Below are 17,843 nucleotides of genomic sequence, written 5' to 3' on the forward strand. Positions count from 1 at the left end.
AAGTAAACACTTTATGTAGTAAATGCCACGATAAAAATATCATTTAGGGGCCACTCAATACATTTTTCTGTAGAAATTAAATGCTGCCATGCTTTCAATACAAAATCAAATATATTTTTATTTGTTTTTCAGTGCCTCTTGTCTAAATAACTGCTTCTTCTGACACATTTTCACGTTCATATAAACTTTGAATTTCCCAATGTGCTAGGGAAAGAAATCAATGTTTTAAAATATACATTGAGTTCCATAAAACTCTTTCGCCAAACGTCTATATTATTCTTATCTCTGACTGAAGTTTGTATTCCGAGTTTTTGTTCGAATTCTCTTATCGCTTGGGACGTCTGATGCGTTTTGTGGACACATTTACAGACACTAACCTTGTCCTCCCGATCCAGTTAAACAATTGACTATCTAGGCCAGCAGCACACAAAACAACACCACCACTACGATAACACGATCTTTTAACAAATTTCGATTCATAGAGAAACAAGAAATATGGTTATGAGAGAGATAATTCCTGGCGTCCGCCATTAGCGATTGTTTTCGGTTTACCCCCTACTAGTTCGGCGAGTACCCCCCAGGGGGGGTACGAGCACCACCCGGTTGGGAACCGCTATTCTAAGGACACCTAAAATTACTATCGTATTTTATTATTATTTTAATATCACAATAACTTTCACAAATACCGTGTAATATTGCTCAACCTAAACTTACATTGATCTTCCCCATCCAGAAAATATGTTTTACGCACGCACCTGAACCCAGCCTTCTAGAGTTATGAGCTTTCTACATCCATTTTTCATCCTGAAGTCGGCAAAGCGCAATTGTTATAGATTAGCTTTAAATTTTCTTGACAATGACACATAATTACTACCACATGCCAACCTTCTCAATGGCGCATTCCCGTCACAAAAGCGACGAATACCTTAGACTAAAATGGTCCACGCCCTCTAATGCCTCATCCTCGCGGCACGAACGAAATACGGATTCAATTTACTTACATTAATTAAATGAATGCAATATTTATAAAAATTCCGGAGTAGGTCCTCTCAAGTTGGCATCCGCCATTATTGAATAATGAGAAAAACTATTCATTCCCAGGAAATCACTACGAAAAATATGAATATTTACAAAAGCCCTTACGATGCCCTAGGCTATGCATATAAGGTATATGTTGATTAACAGTTGGACATAAATATCATTAGGTGAAATAAACAAATTTAAGGTCTTAACAATAAGAATGTGTAATATCACAAAACAGCTTTTTCCGTCAACATTAAATGAATAGTGCAAATGATGTAAAATCACGGTCATTTTATTCGAAATGCGCTAAAGTTGGTTTTATAAACCTAATAAAAATCAGTGTAGAATAACTTTATCTTTGTATTTTATAAAGTTTATCTATAAAACCAACGTTTTCGACACGAGGGCGTCATTCTCACATGCATTATACAGAAAAAGGTGAGTGCGAACAAACTTTACAGTAATACAATATCAGTTCTAAATTCCATTAATTGACGCCAAAAATATCAATTTTGAAAAAGATTAAAAGAAAATACAACGAATGCACAAGAGACACGTTCTGCATACGTACTCTATTTGTACCCTTTAACCTCGATTGAAGTAATATATGAAGGGACTTATCAATTATTCAGCAATGCACGCGAAAAGAATCGGTTCACAATCTGGCATTCGCGAAAAATACCTCCATAAAGACGACGATTACATAAGGAATGTTCCGAACAACCCCTGGTGTTATTCTTGCGACGTGATAACCATAACAATGCTCTCTCAAGTTTAAGGACCATTTCCTTCAGCGAGAGATGACGTGGAAGGTGGAATGACAATGTCACACCTGCAACTCCGATTCTCTCTTCAAGGGCGAACGTCGAAGACGGAAAGTTCGAGATATCGACGCGGACGCCGGAGCTGGGCTTCTCGGGCCGGTACACAGCCGAGGGAGGAGTCCACCGCCTGCCGCTAGGGGGACAGGGGGACTTCAACGTCACTCTGAGTGAGTAGATACGAACAAATGACAACACAGCGTAAGTATAAACAAGACCGTTGCAAATGGCTGCGCAATAAGCAAAAGGCAAAGCCGAAACTGAAACCCTCAAATTCCGTGTTGTTACGATGAATGGAAGAAGTTAGCTAATGAAGTGCTTTCAGATATACCAAGTATATGTTGATTTCAGAATATTTATTTTCTGCTATTTTATCCATTGTCTGCACTGATTATCCACTATATTGCATGGAAAGTCACCACTTATCGAAGATAAATTCAATATTATTATGAGAAAGTACTATATCTTTGGAGTTTCATTCAGTCTTAATACCATTACTTATATCATTTTTCGGCCAGATATTTTAAAATTTTTAATATTTTACCTACTGTCCTCTACTTCAAGTTCTGAATACTAAGAATTCTCTATGATATATGCATAATATTATTAATATCTGCTGCTACCTAGTGCTCCATGGCACAAAAAACTGGACAATCGTTCACAGATTTAAAGCTCTAAGATAAGAAATTCACAGTTCACAAGGACGATTCACAGAAGCAGCAGAAGGCAGCTGTAAGATTTGCTCCAGGCAAAAAGAGCGGTTGTCTTATCACCTAAAGTAATAAAACCTATCGCGGGTGAGGACTCAAGGGATAAAGTCAAAAAAGCATTTTCCGGCTAATAGAGCACAAACGGCGACATAAATAGAGACTGAGAATTAAAGTTAACTTTTGGAAAAGATGTTAGGACATTATAAAGTATCCCCTTTTTCAAAATGACATAAGTTAAGGCCACATACATGTGAGCGTGCTTTTTAAAATATACCTATCAGCACGAACCTAAAAAGGTTTATTCTTTCATTTTCCATAATGGAAAGATTTCACACAGATAAGCCTGAAATGATCACTTATAAGAAATAATTAGTTTAAATTTTGAGAAATTCGACTGAGAGCAAGAAAGGTCTCTTTTGGAATTTCGAAGGATTCTACTGAGGGTAAAGAAAGGCCTCCTAACAATTAGCATTCAGTATTCACTGTGTTTCCCTGGAAACGTTTCACTGAGAAAACTGGAAATTTCACTCCCTTCAAATATTCCAATCAATGTGTACCGGGACTAGCCACGGTGATAACTTTTTACGGAGTCACCCGTAAGTCCAGATATTTAATAAGTCCAGAGCGAACACCTCTAGTGTTCAAAGTTCGGGCTTTGCTCTCCGGCTGTGGCGCCATGCGCACGACCTGGACTGCTAATCGCATCATATGCTCAGCAGTCCATACCACCTTGTCCGGTATAGTCCACAAATTTCCACAGGGGAGAATGACGCCTCGGTAGCTTAACTGGTTAAAGCACTCGGCCGGAAATCGAGGGATCCGGGTTCGAATCCCGGTCAAGGCGAATGATTTTTCCTCTGTGGATTTTTCGCACTATTTGTGCATTGCGGGTGACTCCGTAAAAAGTTATCACCGTGGCCAGTCCCGGTACACTTTAATAAGTTAGCATTGATGCTCACCACGCTTTTGATTTTGAACATGCAGTCCTGTAAGTACCTGTTAAATAAAAACGTGGAATTTTGTGCCAAGGCAGGGTAGTTTATTTGATTCTTTTTAGTTAGGATGAAACGTGAGTTTCTTAGTAAATGTATAAATTTATTGCCATAATTTCTGATTTTATTTCAAATAAAAACGTATTTTTTAATTATTTTTTCAAATCAGTTGTAATATTATTACTAAAATCGATTTTTTCGCCCTCAGCGCCGAATGCAGTTTTGAAAACGGAAATAATTTTGAATATTCGCAAATCGTTAAAATATGTGCCGGCGCAGCTAAGCGATTTATGCGAACGTTAATTGTAAAAATGGCGGCTCTTACTGCCTGTGGATGAATAGAAATAGCGCAAGAAGGCATTGTCCATTATTTCTTATCGGGAAGTTTGATTAGCAAAATTCGTCCGGAATGGCAAACGAACAAAAATTAAGAAAAGGAAGTGACGTCATAAAAACGTGATAAATATGCAGATATTTGGCGCATCACGCACTATCACATTTACTGTACTCATTGAAATAGAATTGGCAAAATTGTCCCTAAAAACCTTGGGGTGATTTTAACTATCCAAAAGTGGCATAAAGATGAGTGGTTTTCAATTTCCGTCAATAATAAGCAGAAGTTTCTGGTCTCAATGCTACCAAGATGGCAACCGATGTAGAAGATTCGCTTGAGAATTAATTCAAATCATAATAATGTTATGATTTTCTTTATCATTTCAATTATAACTACAAAATGCCAAACGGTTATGAGACGTTTAAATAGACTCTTACATGCGTATTCAAAGCCAATAACCCCAATTTACCTATTCTTTTTCTTTTTACCAAACATATTCGTGTCTCTCTAAATTCAAATCAAACCTCTGCTCTTGTATTACAAGAGCTAAATTAGGACAACAGCTTTTTTAAGTTTCAAAAAATGCTCGCGCCCTCTGATTTTTTCGCTGAGAATGCATTCTCTCGAACTCAAACGTATTATATTTTCGCAAAAATTCCATTAAAAGACCTTGTCATCGCTGACATAAAACGATTTACCATAGGAATGAAAGCGAAAAATCTATTTTGGATTTTTCCGCTCGCTATCAGCTTCGGATCAATCGAAAAAGCGTAACAGGTCACGGCCTAACACTTGAATAAAAAGATTCCAATAAATTTTTAAATCCATAAATCATCCCAACGTGATTAAATGTCGCATGTAAAGAATTCCCGAAAATTGAGTCCGGATTGATCCAGATGGGCTGGGAGTCACTGGGGATCAGTGGGAGCCAAAGGAAAGTTCAAGCAAAACTAAAATATATCTATTTATGTTTGATGATTCAACGTAGAAGTTGTGATAACGATGAAAAAATTATAGCTGTGCAACTTTCAAGTATGCACCATTAATATACGATACATCAGGAATTATATCATAAATATAAATGAGAAAATCGGATCAATTTCATGAATCACTGTAATACGAAATTCGCATGCTCAGCAGGGTAGGTACGTATTCTAATAATATAGCATTGCATAAGTGTATCTCCATATATGCGCCATTTAATCGCATTGACGAATATTTCGTTTATCATCCCATAATGCAAACATCACGAGTATCCAACACAGCGATCAAGCTTTAGATATTCCTCACGTATTTGGGATAATGAGTGTTGTGTAGATGCATCACTTTGAGTAAATGCATCAGAACCAAAGCATACGTTTGGTCCAACAAGAGTGATATCTTTTTTTAATTCAGGAGCCAGTTACTCATCATGAAGTAAATGTGTTTGTTCAGTATTTTATTCAGACGCATTAATTTACTGCAGTAAAACTTACACGATATTTTCCCTTCATTTACCTACCTTCTCTTCACGTTCCATTCTTCAGACTTGATAGTGTTTCCATGCATGACTTCACCTATACGAAGCTTTCTAACGAATTATCCTTTCACCATCCTTTCAGCAAAGGAAAAAAAGTTTCTGTTCACTAATTAAAACGATAATTCTTTCCTTCCTAGTCTATGCCGTTAGCCAATTTTGAGTCCTGGTCCTAAGCTCCAATAAGTAAAGTTAATGTGGTTAAGATGTAATTACTGCAATGTCAAGAAAATCACTCTCAATTTTATTTCTGGTATATAGGTACCTATGTTTAAAGCTACAAACTTAACTCTCTGACGATTTAATTCTGTTCATATTCTTAAATTTATGTAGTTTTGTTAAATTATATCATAGATAACATTTTCAGGGTAAAAATATAAGGAAATTCTTTCCTTGATATTTTAAAGTATACATATTATAGGTACAGCTTCAATATGATGCTTTAAAGTGAAGCAATCGGAAAACAAAAATCAAGTATCAATATGAATATTTTTGATAAGATTATTAAACTAAAATGAAAATACAGAAGAGGTTAACATTATAAGAGTAAGACATGAAGACCACATTTCTGCTTCACTCATACGCCCTACCCCGAAAGTAGAGAAATATTTATCTTCTTTTACTAAGATTTGCGGAGGGATAGATAAAATTAAAACTATCAAGTACTAATGGAGTCAAATCTTCAATCCATTGGCAAATTCTGGAGAAGACGTCCAGACTCCGCCTTATAAATAACTGACTAGCGATAAATATCGAACTTAAATTTCTATGGATATCAAAAAAATAAGGAAAACAATTATAGGAAAAGGAATTTGTACGCACATTAAATACTAATTTGGAGGTATTGGTGCATTTACGCAAGAGTCACCATCCCAAACACGTGAGGCGCATCTTAAGCTTGATGTCGGAGTGAGAGACACATGATGTCTGCATTAAGAGATGTTGCTCACTCGTCAATGCGATTAAAAATGACACATCGATGAAGAGATGATAAAGTATCAGTTATGGATGCGACGAGGCGAAAGACAAGTGAAGTCTTCTTAATCGTAATAAGCGTCGTACTTGCAGCAGCAGGGTATTGGAGCGCATTGCATGCGACTGGGATTTCATTTCAATCGTGTTAAAGTTGCTGTTTTGTTTGACTCGTGTTCCATTCGTGGGGTTCTATTTCATTCGCGTTGGGGTAGTTAGAAGGCTGGATTTGCAGTTGGAATAAGAATCAAGTATTAGTTGAGAGTACACACATTGATTATAATGTTGCATGGATTACGAATCATAAATAGGACGAGGAAGAAAAAATTACTTTATCTCAGTTGAAACTTGAGTCGCACGACCTACGGATTGTGGTACTAGAATTGAATACTCGCCTGATAGAAGATTTCACGGTTCGATCAGCTTCACAGAACGGATTTCGTGCTTAAACCTAGCATATTGAGGGCTTTCCCAACTGTCAGACTTTTCACGGCAGACTTCAGAGGTCACGTGATTAAGGGTACTTAATAGAGGAGGCATTCTCACGAAAATACTAAGATATATAAGAATTGATTTGACAGCTATGTCACACCAATCTCAGTACATATTGGTAACTAATAATGATGGTGGATATATAAGACAGTTTGTACGGCTTAATTAATTGAATGAAGAAAGCATTACTCTTCGAAGTGAATATTTTCCACGTTTTAAATAGTTTATTCTTAAGGATCAGACAGCATTCTCCAAGCACGAAAACCTGTTAACATTAACGAATCATCACATTCGTTAATAAAACCATAGAATTCTTTCAAACTACCGCCAACATAATCTGAGGAAAATGTATTGCTGGTTGAATTAAAATTAGCAAGTAGAAAAACATTCATCGTTGAAACCCATTGGCTACTGCTACTTTTTACATAGCTACTGCTATTTCGACAGTTTCTGAGGAGACAAACTGATTTAGATTGCATAAGACGGGTAATAGGAAAAAGGTTTTAGCCATGAATATTTTTTGAGCATTTGTGAAAGACCACAGCATATTACGTCACGCCATGGAACAAATTTGCGATGACACAGGTGGCTAAGAAAAACTCAATGACGTTCGGAGCAATTAATTTGTGCTCCAATTCAGAGATTTTAGAATACCATCGAAAAATAATAATTTTTTTAAGAAAAATAACATATTTTTAAATCCACAAATCCACATTTTAATGAATACCTCTCTAAAGGAAATCGTCTTTAGATTTGAATGAACTGTAAACTAGTAAACCTTGAAAATTTTAAATCAATGCTGTTTATAACTTGCTGTCCTCATTTACCAGGTTACTCAATGTTATAGAGGAAAAATCTATGAGAATGTTAAGTTTTTAAGAATACTTTTCCGCAAAAAACCTCTTCCATTCAAGGCCTCGGATAAGATATATTATACTAATTGTTACCATAGTAATTTATTGAAGTCAAGCCTTCGGAAATTATCCTTCGAAGGGGAGGAAGTGAGCGAATTGAAGGTTAGATAATCGCATCAAACGGCAATGACCGAGAGCTTGGGAGCATGGGAGGTCAGAACTGTAAAAAAAACTGGAGCTGCAAGAAAAAAAGGCAAGGAAAGTCAAGGTCGGTCAATGGATTTGTCGAACGAAGTCACCGGCTTAAATTGTCGGGCCCTTGGTCAACAGGGAGAAATGGCAGAAAATGATTGTTTATCCATCACAGAAACGTCGTAAATAGCAAAAAAAACACTAACAGGGAAGTAGCCGGCTTCGAATCCACTCAATTAGCACTCAACCCATTTTCGCAGCTTTTTTTTAAAATATCTACACTATCTTTTTGAAACGCTCAGAGTATTTGTGACATTGGTCTACAAATTAGACCATTGTCACTATTTGTATTCTTTTTAAGGCATGTTTACATGGTGAATTAGCTCGTATAATTAAATGTCGAAGTATATGAACGCAAGATTTAACGCCAAAATTCACCGTCTAACCACCTAACTTTTGCGAACGCATGTGCGGAAAATAGAAATAAAAATAGAAATAAAATTTGACGAGTAATTAATGCGGAAAGAAAGAAAATAATTATACTAACTCCAAAACAGATTAAATTAAAAAGAAGAACGTTGTGCTTTCACATTAATATGTGCTGATGACGTCTAACGTTGAAACCATGGCCGTGAATAAATATTAATGTGAAAGCACAATGTTCTTCTTTTTAATTTAATTATGAATCGCTTTCACCAAGTTATGCCTCAAACAATAAATTTTTTCCAAAACAGATTTATTTTAATGCATGCTTCCATCAAATGCTACTAAGAGTCAATCAAGTATATTGATATCCATGTTTAACCAAATAAAAAAAATCCTTCAAAATTAAGATAATCTCATTAGAAATCTTAAGATAATCTTATAGATATTGAGGAACACAATGCTGATAACGATATCATCAACGATAGCTTATCTCAATCAAGCTTTTCGGATTACAGCTGATAATTTTTCGTATTAGAGCACAATAATTAAAGCATCGTCGCGACGCGTCGTTCATTTTCAATTCCTAGATAACCGCAATAATATTACCCATATCTTTGATGATAGACGACTTAATTGAGAACAACAAGAAGTCCAAATTGTATATAGTGATAATATAAAAACAAACATCAAAGTGATATTGCAGGTCGGTAATCACCCGGTTTGACAGCAAAGGCCTGATTACACCCTAAAATCCGTACTACCATCTATTGTCCGAATGTATGAACGCGTTAATGAACTTAAAAATGCACAGCGTTACCACCCAAGATCCGTACAAAGAAAATAGAACTTTCTCTAATTTGGCTCATGAAATTGGAAATTTTCCGTTCCTGTCTACTAAAATCGTTCGCGCATTTAGACGTTAAATATTACAGGTTAATGTAAGGTGTAACCAGGCAACAAGTCAACTTACGGCTGGATGGCGATACTTGGTGGAATTTGGCGATTGGAAAAATATAATAAAAGGTACGCTGTTGAATGTTCCACAGAAGTTTACTCGACCGAACCACGTTTCGACATTACTCTATATCATTTTCAAAGGTGTTTCACGTGTTAACAGGCAACTAGGGCAAAGGTTAGCGTTGAAATCGAACTTTGCTCCATTTGGAGCTGAAAGGAAAGAGTCTAGTACTTACAATAGATCCGTGGCACCGTCACACGCATCAGTTTCATCCAAGCGGGTCCCAAATTTGGTCGAGATTGAAGATCGCTTGGAGAAAACGTTCACTGCCACTTTGAAAATACTGATGTGAATATCCTCTGCGCTTGAACGGGAAAATGCAGCTCTCAATCCCGTGCACGACCTCAAGATGGAGAACTAAGTCCCATTGGCAGAGCACACTTTCTCCCTCCGAAGTCTGCACTCAATTCACACCCCCGTGTCACAAGCACCGTTGGAACAACCACGCACCTCGAAGCGAAGCGAAAACTACACAACCTTGAAGCGAACGATTCGGCGAATTCACAGTCAACAATCCACTGTTTCTCGGAGGGACATTTAACAAAATGTCGAAATAATGAGTTTGACGTATGGCTGATCAACAATCACAAGTCATCATACGATATAGAATCCACCGCGTAAATCAACTCATTGACGATTAGTTATAATCAACCCAAGGCACTCAGCAATCAAACTGCGAAACACGACAAATTGCAAGTTTACAGGTATTCCTCTCAAAATATTACGTAAGGAACTTCAGCAATGCCATTCTCTGCGACGCCTCAGGGGAAATTGGTATAAAAGAGGGTCAATTTTGTTTTTTTTTGCAACCACCAATGCATGCGATGCGATACGAAATCGTGGGGCAGAATACACCAGAATGAAGGCTGTAAGCCGAATGCTATTTCACACGAACGTACTTCAGAGGAATGCGCCACTGTGACAAGATTCCGACGCCCGCCGAACAAAACAAACTCGAGATTAAGCGGTATTGGGGGGATGAATGACGTTTTCCGCTCTGCTCACCGCTCTGTGTGTCGGCACTCGCCTCGGAACCATTCGGCCGAGTTCGGATTTTCGGCGACCACAGCCGCGAAGCGGTGAAGTCACGCTGACTGCCGAGACGGAAGAAGGGGGCGGGGGAGATAAGAGCTTCGCTAAACCGTAACCGCCCCTTAATCTGACGCTTGGCACACCGCAGGCGTCGCGGGAGACGTTGAATCTTAAAGGAGAGATCCAAGGAGTGCGCGTGAGGAATAATCTGTTATCTGGGCACGCGGTTGGCCTGGTTGGGTCGACAGCACCCGGAGTGAAGTCTGCACAAGGAGTTGTGGGGGTGGGAGGGGCAAGACTCAAAGACTGAATATTTTCATCTCTAAAAATCACATTTCATGCTATTTTGGCACATAAAATTACACAACAAATGGGTCGTCGGGAGGCTGTTTTGCTAAAACATATCGGTGGAACAGAATAAATTTGTAATATTTTTCTGCCAATTGGTTAAAAAGAAGAAAACACTCACACGAAAAATAAAACTGAAAGACTTTCGCGGTTGTAGCCGCTTCATCAGTCAAGGAGAGAATGCGGGGGGAAGGAGTGTGTTGGAAAAAGGAGGGTGTTGGAAAAAGGGGAAAGGTGGGGGGAAGAGGGGAGGGGTGTATTGGGGCGGGGCTAACTCAACAAGATACATTCAGACCAGGGTGCTTGTTGGCTTGCAAACGCCAGATGCATGCCAATTCGAGGGTGTGGAGATTGAGGGGCGAGTCAGTGGGTGACAGGGAGGCAATGATAGAAACTTTGAAACATAGATTAAAGATGGAATCATGCGAAAAACAATGTGTGGGGACCGGGAGAGATGCGTGTGGAGACGACGGACAACAGGAGGCGCGGTGATTATTTATTCTGAGGTTGAGGGGGGTGGAGCATTGGCCTATATAAAAAGCGGGGCAGAAGTTGCATTGAAGGAGGTATATGATGTTGGTGGAGGTACAGGTGGTTATATGCCTTGCAATCGTCCCAGGTGTAAAACCTGCAAGATATTCTCTCCACCCCCTGCCTCTTTTCTCCCCAAGCTTAAATTCCTACCGATTTTCCCCTCCACTACTTGTACTTCCACCAACATCATTTACCTTCTTCAATGTAATTTCTGCCCTGCTTTCTATATTGGCCAATGCACTACCCCTCTCAATCTCAGAATTAACAATCATCGCGCCTCCTGTTGTCCATCTTCCCCCCACTCCTCTCTACCAGTTCCTACACATTGTCTTTCACATGATTCCATTTTCAATCAATGCTACAAAGTATCCATTATTGCCTCCCTCCCTCCCTCCCACCGACTCCGCCCTCAACCTCCACACCCTCGAATTGGCTTGCATTTGGCACTTTCAAGCCAATAGCTTTCCGGGTCTGAACGTCGCATCCTAACTTCTATTCCTAACTCCCCCTCCCCATACACCTCTCCCCTTACCCCTCTTCTCCCTTTTCCAACCCTCTCCTTTCCTCACCATTCATACTTCAGCTGAGGAAGAAGCTTGAAGTGCTTCGATAGCTTCGAGTTTATTTATTCAATGTGAGTGTTTCTTTTGTGTGTCTCTGTGTTTATCGATATTGACTTGAACAATTTATATTACGTGCCACGTGCATTTCATATTTTACATAACATTATATATAATTTTGACATACCTTAGCTTTGTACATATTTATTGATATTACGTTACTAAGCTTTTACCAAACCTAGTCACCAATAATTTTGATTAAATAAATAAAAATAAATTTTTCTAAGGTTTTCAATGACTGTTTTTTTTATTAGAACTGTTTATTGATTTAGATATGTGGAGCATTTATTTGAAAAGTCTTTTTCTCAAATTAATCCCATGATCTAAAATTTCGGCGTTGACAAAATCAAAGAAATGGACATTGCTTATGCTATGGCTAGCAAGAGCACACAGTGTTATGCCACCTTTGTTGTTAAACAGTTGTAATAAAAAAACAGGCATTCAAAACCATAGCAAAATTTATTTGTATTTAATTAATCAAAATTAATGGTAACTAGGTTTGGTAATAGCTTAGTGACGTAATATCAATCAATATGTGCAAAGCTAGGGTATGTCAATTTCTTGTGTATTATGTTCTTATTTATATAGTATATATATTTTTAATATTATATTATTGTAAAAAACTATCGTAACATTTATTTGTGTAAAAATATCGTATATCATTGTGTTTAATATTGTTCTCATGTTTTCATTCAGAGCCCTAATGATAGTTTAAAATAAACTATAACGTTGGCTACAACTTTTTTGCATCATATATATTGGACCTATACTCCAATAACTATTGAACCATTAATTAAAGAAGGTCAAGATAAGAAGAAAAAAATTAATTATCAAATTCATAACTTCACAATAAAAAAACTTCTGCAAATGTTTAGAATAAATGCATCTTTATGCACTTCGCTGCGAATATTTTTTGGAAAGCGATTAATATTGGCACTAAGATTTCATTGGTTATATATATAAGAAAAATTTTGTCTATAAAATTTATTTCGCATACCTTCAAAAATATTTTTTGAGCATGTAAGTTGAAAGTTAGTACACCAAGAACCAATACATTAGTGCATGTTTTGACGCATACCGTTTCTCAAAAGTGGCTTCTTTTAACAAATTACGTGGCCTCAAAACTGATGACATTTCCAATATTTATTTTTTTAAAAGTTCAGCATATTAAAATAATTGTACACCTTTTGTAGTAATTAATGATGCTAAAAATTCACAATGTTATTCAACGGTTTGTTATTGTTATTTGTCATCAACTTTCACGACTCAATACTTTTACTTGTGACCGATATTATACCAAATGGCGGACCCCGTTTTTCGTTGAAGTTTTTTGCATTAATGTAGGGTCAGGATGATCAAAAAAGGGTTACTAGTTACCTCTACAATTTCCACAACAAGTACAAACATGGGCTACTCCTAAGTATGTATTTTAAACGGAGAAATGCACAAAAATCGTTTGAAAAAAATATGGAATTATGGGGTATAAAATACTGTCGCCTGGGATCCAAGTAAGTTACCTACCTCATCGAAAATGCATAAATAAAACATTAAAAGGTTCGCAATTTCCCATGCATTTATAAGTAGCGCAGTTCTAGGAGTCCTTCTCAAGATGGCTGGATGCGCAATTTCTTGACTTCACCTTTGATAGGGGGGATATCAAAATCATTATTCAGAGTTCAGTAAACGAACCACATGACCGACATGAAAACGCTCGAACCACATGAAACATGTATTCTTTAAGAATGATTTGAAACGAAAAATGAATTCATTCACTTCATGAAAATGAATCGCTCAAAATGAGCTATTTGCTCGAGAACGATTACGCAGCTTTCATCTGTTATCTGTGCTCAGCTTAGACCATTTAAGTAAGTAGACCTGCCACTCGGGCGGAGCGCTGTGGCCAACATCGCACGGCGTGGAAGTGAGTGGGATGAGGGAGCGTGACGTCACGGTTGGGACCGCAGACGATATTCCGTATGCGCGCTTGAGATATTTTAACGCTCATCCGCTGCAAAGTCGCTGAAAAGCGACGATATTGGGCACGCAAAATGATTGTACTCTTAATAAATATATTTTTACGATGAACCAAGGCATTATAGCCTATCGTATTAAATAAATTGATTAAGAATGTCATATGTATCTAAACATGGGCGTACCCAGCGAAGGGCAGGGGGAGCAGCTGTCCCCCCTAGAAGCAAAAATCGCAAAAGTCTTTAAGAAAAATCAGTACTGAATTGAAACGAAAGTATTCAACAAATTTTCTTCAAACCAACGAAAAATGATATGTATTAGTATAAGTTAAGTAACTGAAATAAAACTATTTTTTCAATGAAATAATCTCATAAACTAATAAAGCGCTGTTATAATGTTCTTTTAATGTTGTTTTCATTCATCTTTTCCATGCTTAAATGTCTCAACTTTGCTTGCCCCCCCCCCCCTCCTAGATCATGGCTTCCCCCCTGGACCATGGCTTTCCTCCCCCTAGACCATGGCTTCACCCCCTCTAGGTAAAAAACAGGGGTTCTGGAAAGTATCACGTAATTTTTTCCGCAAAAACCAGTTTATTGCGACCTCGGTAATCTTCAATAAAAATAATTAAACAAATCGTTTTATTTATGAACCCAATACAATGAAGCCTAGATCAACGTATTTACACTGAAAATACGCATTTTGAAAAATCCTACGTGAGATTAGAAAGAAGGCGTGGAGCAAAATCCCACGATATCTCACATAGGATGAAGGGAGGGGTCCATAAAAAGGCAAAATTATTTTAGAAATATTACTTATCACAAGAAGATTAACCTAACGGTGACATTCCTAGAAAATGAATATTAAGACTGTCCCAACGGTCGTGTGTCATTTTTGACCTGTAATTTTAGTAACTTTGCATCGAGCAATATTCATGAAAATTGGCACACTTATGGGGAAAGGTCCTAAGTTTTGTTGAGTTAAAATTTTAATTTGCCTTATGTGGTTTTAATGTAAAAAATCGAGATTGAAAAATGTCTGAATTTCATTGACCAAAATGTCAATTCTTGGGTTTTCGGACACAAGAAACCCGAAAAAAAAACACTTTCATTTACGAAAATTCAACCGTTGACCCAGTAAGGTCACCGTTAAGGTCATAAGGGTGGCAAAAAGAATAGCATACCAACAAAGGTGTCGATCCATGGATTTTATAGGGCACCCAAGTCATTGGTATTGTCCAAATACCCGTATTATTCACTAATTGACCTCCAAGGTAAATACGGAGGTCAAAGGCCATAGAGGTAAACGTCCGGCCATCGTGACACCCAGGTTTCGAACCATATGTTTTGAAGGGTGCCAAAGTCGATTTTTCAGTTAATAGATCCGTATTGTTGATTTTTTGACCACCGAGGTCTCAATGGGGGTCAAAGGTCATAGAGTTAAATGTCTGGCCATCATGACAACCAACGTGTCAAACCATAGGTTTTGAAGGGTGCCAAAGTCGGTTACGCAGTTCATTCATCCGTACAACAAATTATTTTGACCTCCGAAAGTCATAATGGGTCCAAAGTCATAGAGATTTTAGTCGACCGCTTTGACTTTCTGACCGCTTTTGATTAAGATATTTTAAACTTCATTCGCTACTTCGATTACCAAAATTTTATCACCCTCAATAACTTCAATTTTAAAAAAAGGTGATTGATTGTTTTTAAACTCTAGCTAAATTTGAGGATTCTTTTTCAAAACTCTATTCTACAATTCTAGGACATTAAGCCTGATATAGAAAGTAGGAATTCATGGTGTGGTATAATTTAAAAATTCTATCTACAGCTGACGAAAGAGGTAACTAGCGCGTTTTACAGTAACCAAGTATTTTCTTATACATGCGACTTTCTCAGTTTCAAAAAATTCTTTCAACATTTGAAGACGCACAGTGTAATGTAGAAATAGAAATATATTTTAATTCTTCGTTAAAACTTTCGCGGGTGCTCGTCATGTTGAATTAAAACTTTTGGGCTATGTCGCCGCGTCAGATTTTGGGTGGCCCCAACGTTTCCCGACCGATGCTGGTCGCTTTCTCAAGGGAATCCCTTTCAGATTCCCTTGAGAAAGCGACCAGCATCGGTCGGGAAACGTTGGGGCCACCCAAAATCTGACGCGGCGACATAGCCCAAAAGTTTTAATTCAACATATATTTTAATGACAATATTTTCCACATCTGCGGGCAACAAAACAGCAGCTGTTTGAACGGCGTTGTGTATCATGTACGCTGCAAAACCGATTTAAAACTTGTGATGTACAGGCCTTAGATCTGAAGGAATGACCATGAAAAATGGCATGGAAAGACATCCTTCTGCTGATGCAAGTTTTTTTTCTTCGTTTTTATTATAAATTTCTGTATTTTGGAGGAAGATGCAGAAGTATTTAAATATCTTTTATGCTCTTGCGTCTCCAAGTGCTTCGAAATATCATTCCTACTGCCGTGAAAAATAGAAAATTACCCGTTACATTTCACACATTAGACAAAGTAATCGCTCCTGGATTTTTTTTAATAAAATGAGATTCACTTCTTATATGATCTTTGAATTTGCATCCTCTTTTGTTACGCATTATGACAAAAATCTAAAAAATAAAATCATGTCATAAATAGTTTAAAAAAATTTCATTGAAAACTCGGTAAGTACATACGTACAAAATTGCAAGAATATATTTATTAAGTTATTCAATGAAATAAATATAATTGATTGTTTTAAAGCAAATTTATCTTTAAAATTATTTTAATCCAATCCTCTCTTTCTTTCTTATTATAAATATGTTAATAGGTATTATTTATTCCCAGAATTTTCCGTAGCGTACGTAAATCGTAGGTGTCACTTGCAAAGCCGGCGCTAGACCTTTTTCCACCATCACAAAATATAAATAACACGAGAGCTGTCTGCTAAGTAAAAAATTATGCATTTATGAAATATCTAAATTACTTACCTAAATAATATGAATTCTGATGCGAAGGCGTTGCCGCGTTACTTCGTGGACGACCGGAAAATTCTTTACACCATGACCCTTTTCCTCTCTAAAATTCCCCCCGTTTACAACTTTTGTGCAAGATTTCATGTTTTTATAACGATGTTCCGAATGATGCTAGATCGCTAACGAGATAAGAAAAAAATCTGCGTAAGTTTACAAAGGGCTTTGTCTTCATTTTACTGCCACAATATTTTTTCGTCGCTGCCAATGCCGAAAAATGCCACTGTTCATTAATTGTAAGTTCACCAATCCAACCATGGCTGAGAGAATACTTCTCGTACATAGCGCAATATATATTAGTACTTTTAATTGAAAAATCGCGAAGAAAATGGTCAGAATACCGCAGTGATACAATGAATCCCCATTCGTAGCCATGCGCTACGACCATGAGCGTCCCAACCGTGACGTCACGTCGCTTTAAAAGTGGGTGGGGAAGGAAGGGAGCGGAGGGGAGATGTTGGCCACACGGCGAGACATGGGTAGGGGTGGGGAATGGCGGGTCTAGTTCTTATATGGTCTAAGGTGCACAGCGAGCTGGCTGAGTCATCGGCACTATCCTCAGCGGTTGGCTGCTTGCGCTATCGGAATGTCTGGCATAAGCGAGGAATGAGTTGAGGGGAATCCCAGGAGGAAAAGAAAGATTGGAGGAAGTCACGAGGGAATATGCTGCACGAAAGTCGCCATGCGTGAACTGTTACGAAGAAGAAAACTCTTTAGGTATCCTTCCCGGGCTTTGCAACGGGTTAGTAGCTTAATTTCCCCCGACAACGACGTTTAGAAAAACGACTTTCTTTCCATATTCAAGGCGTGTTAAACTCAATGTGTCAAATAGCTTGAATTGGTCGTCGGGTCGGCTCAAAAATTAAGCTTGGATGTCGTTTGATTGGTGTATGATGATTTGCTTGAGAACTATTCGGAAACGTCTCTCTCAACTCCATTTGAGTTTAGTTTTTCTATCTGTTCGGTC

At 37.7% G+C, this 17,843-nt stretch overlaps 2 protein-coding genes across 7 annotated transcripts in view; one reads left to right on the forward strand and one right to left on the reverse strand.

The window, feature by feature from the left end:
* Window positions 1-10,386, reverse strand: part of LOC124160407 (E3 ubiquitin-protein ligase RNF13-like) — a 219,007-nt gene extending 208,621 nt beyond the window's left edge. Inside the window, exon 1 of one of the 2 annotated variants that reach the window (XM_046536248.1) lies at window positions 9,526-10,386. The gene's annotated coding sequence lies outside the window, so the exon portion shown is untranslated. The remainder of the gene's footprint in view (window positions 1-9,525) is intronic. The other variant, XM_046536246.1, reaches the window with a different exon arrangement.
* The window catches only part of LOC124160408 (protein takeout-like), a 76,332-nt gene that overhangs the window by 24,398 nt on the left and 34,091 nt on the right, over window positions 1-17,843 (forward strand). For all 5 annotated transcript variants that reach the window (XM_046536253.1, XM_046536249.1, XM_046536254.1 and 2 more), the window contains one exon: window positions 1,881-2,014. In XM_046536253.1, the coding sequence (XP_046392209.1) occupies window positions 1,881-2,014 (134 nt within the window). The remainder of the gene's footprint in view (window positions 1-1,880; window positions 2,015-17,843) is intronic.

This window comes from Ischnura elegans, chromosome 6 (genome assembly GCF_921293095.1).
Source record: "Ischnura elegans chromosome 6, ioIscEleg1.1, whole genome shotgun sequence".
NCBI classification, from domain to species: Eukaryota; Metazoa; Arthropoda; class Insecta; order Odonata; family Coenagrionidae; genus Ischnura; species Ischnura elegans.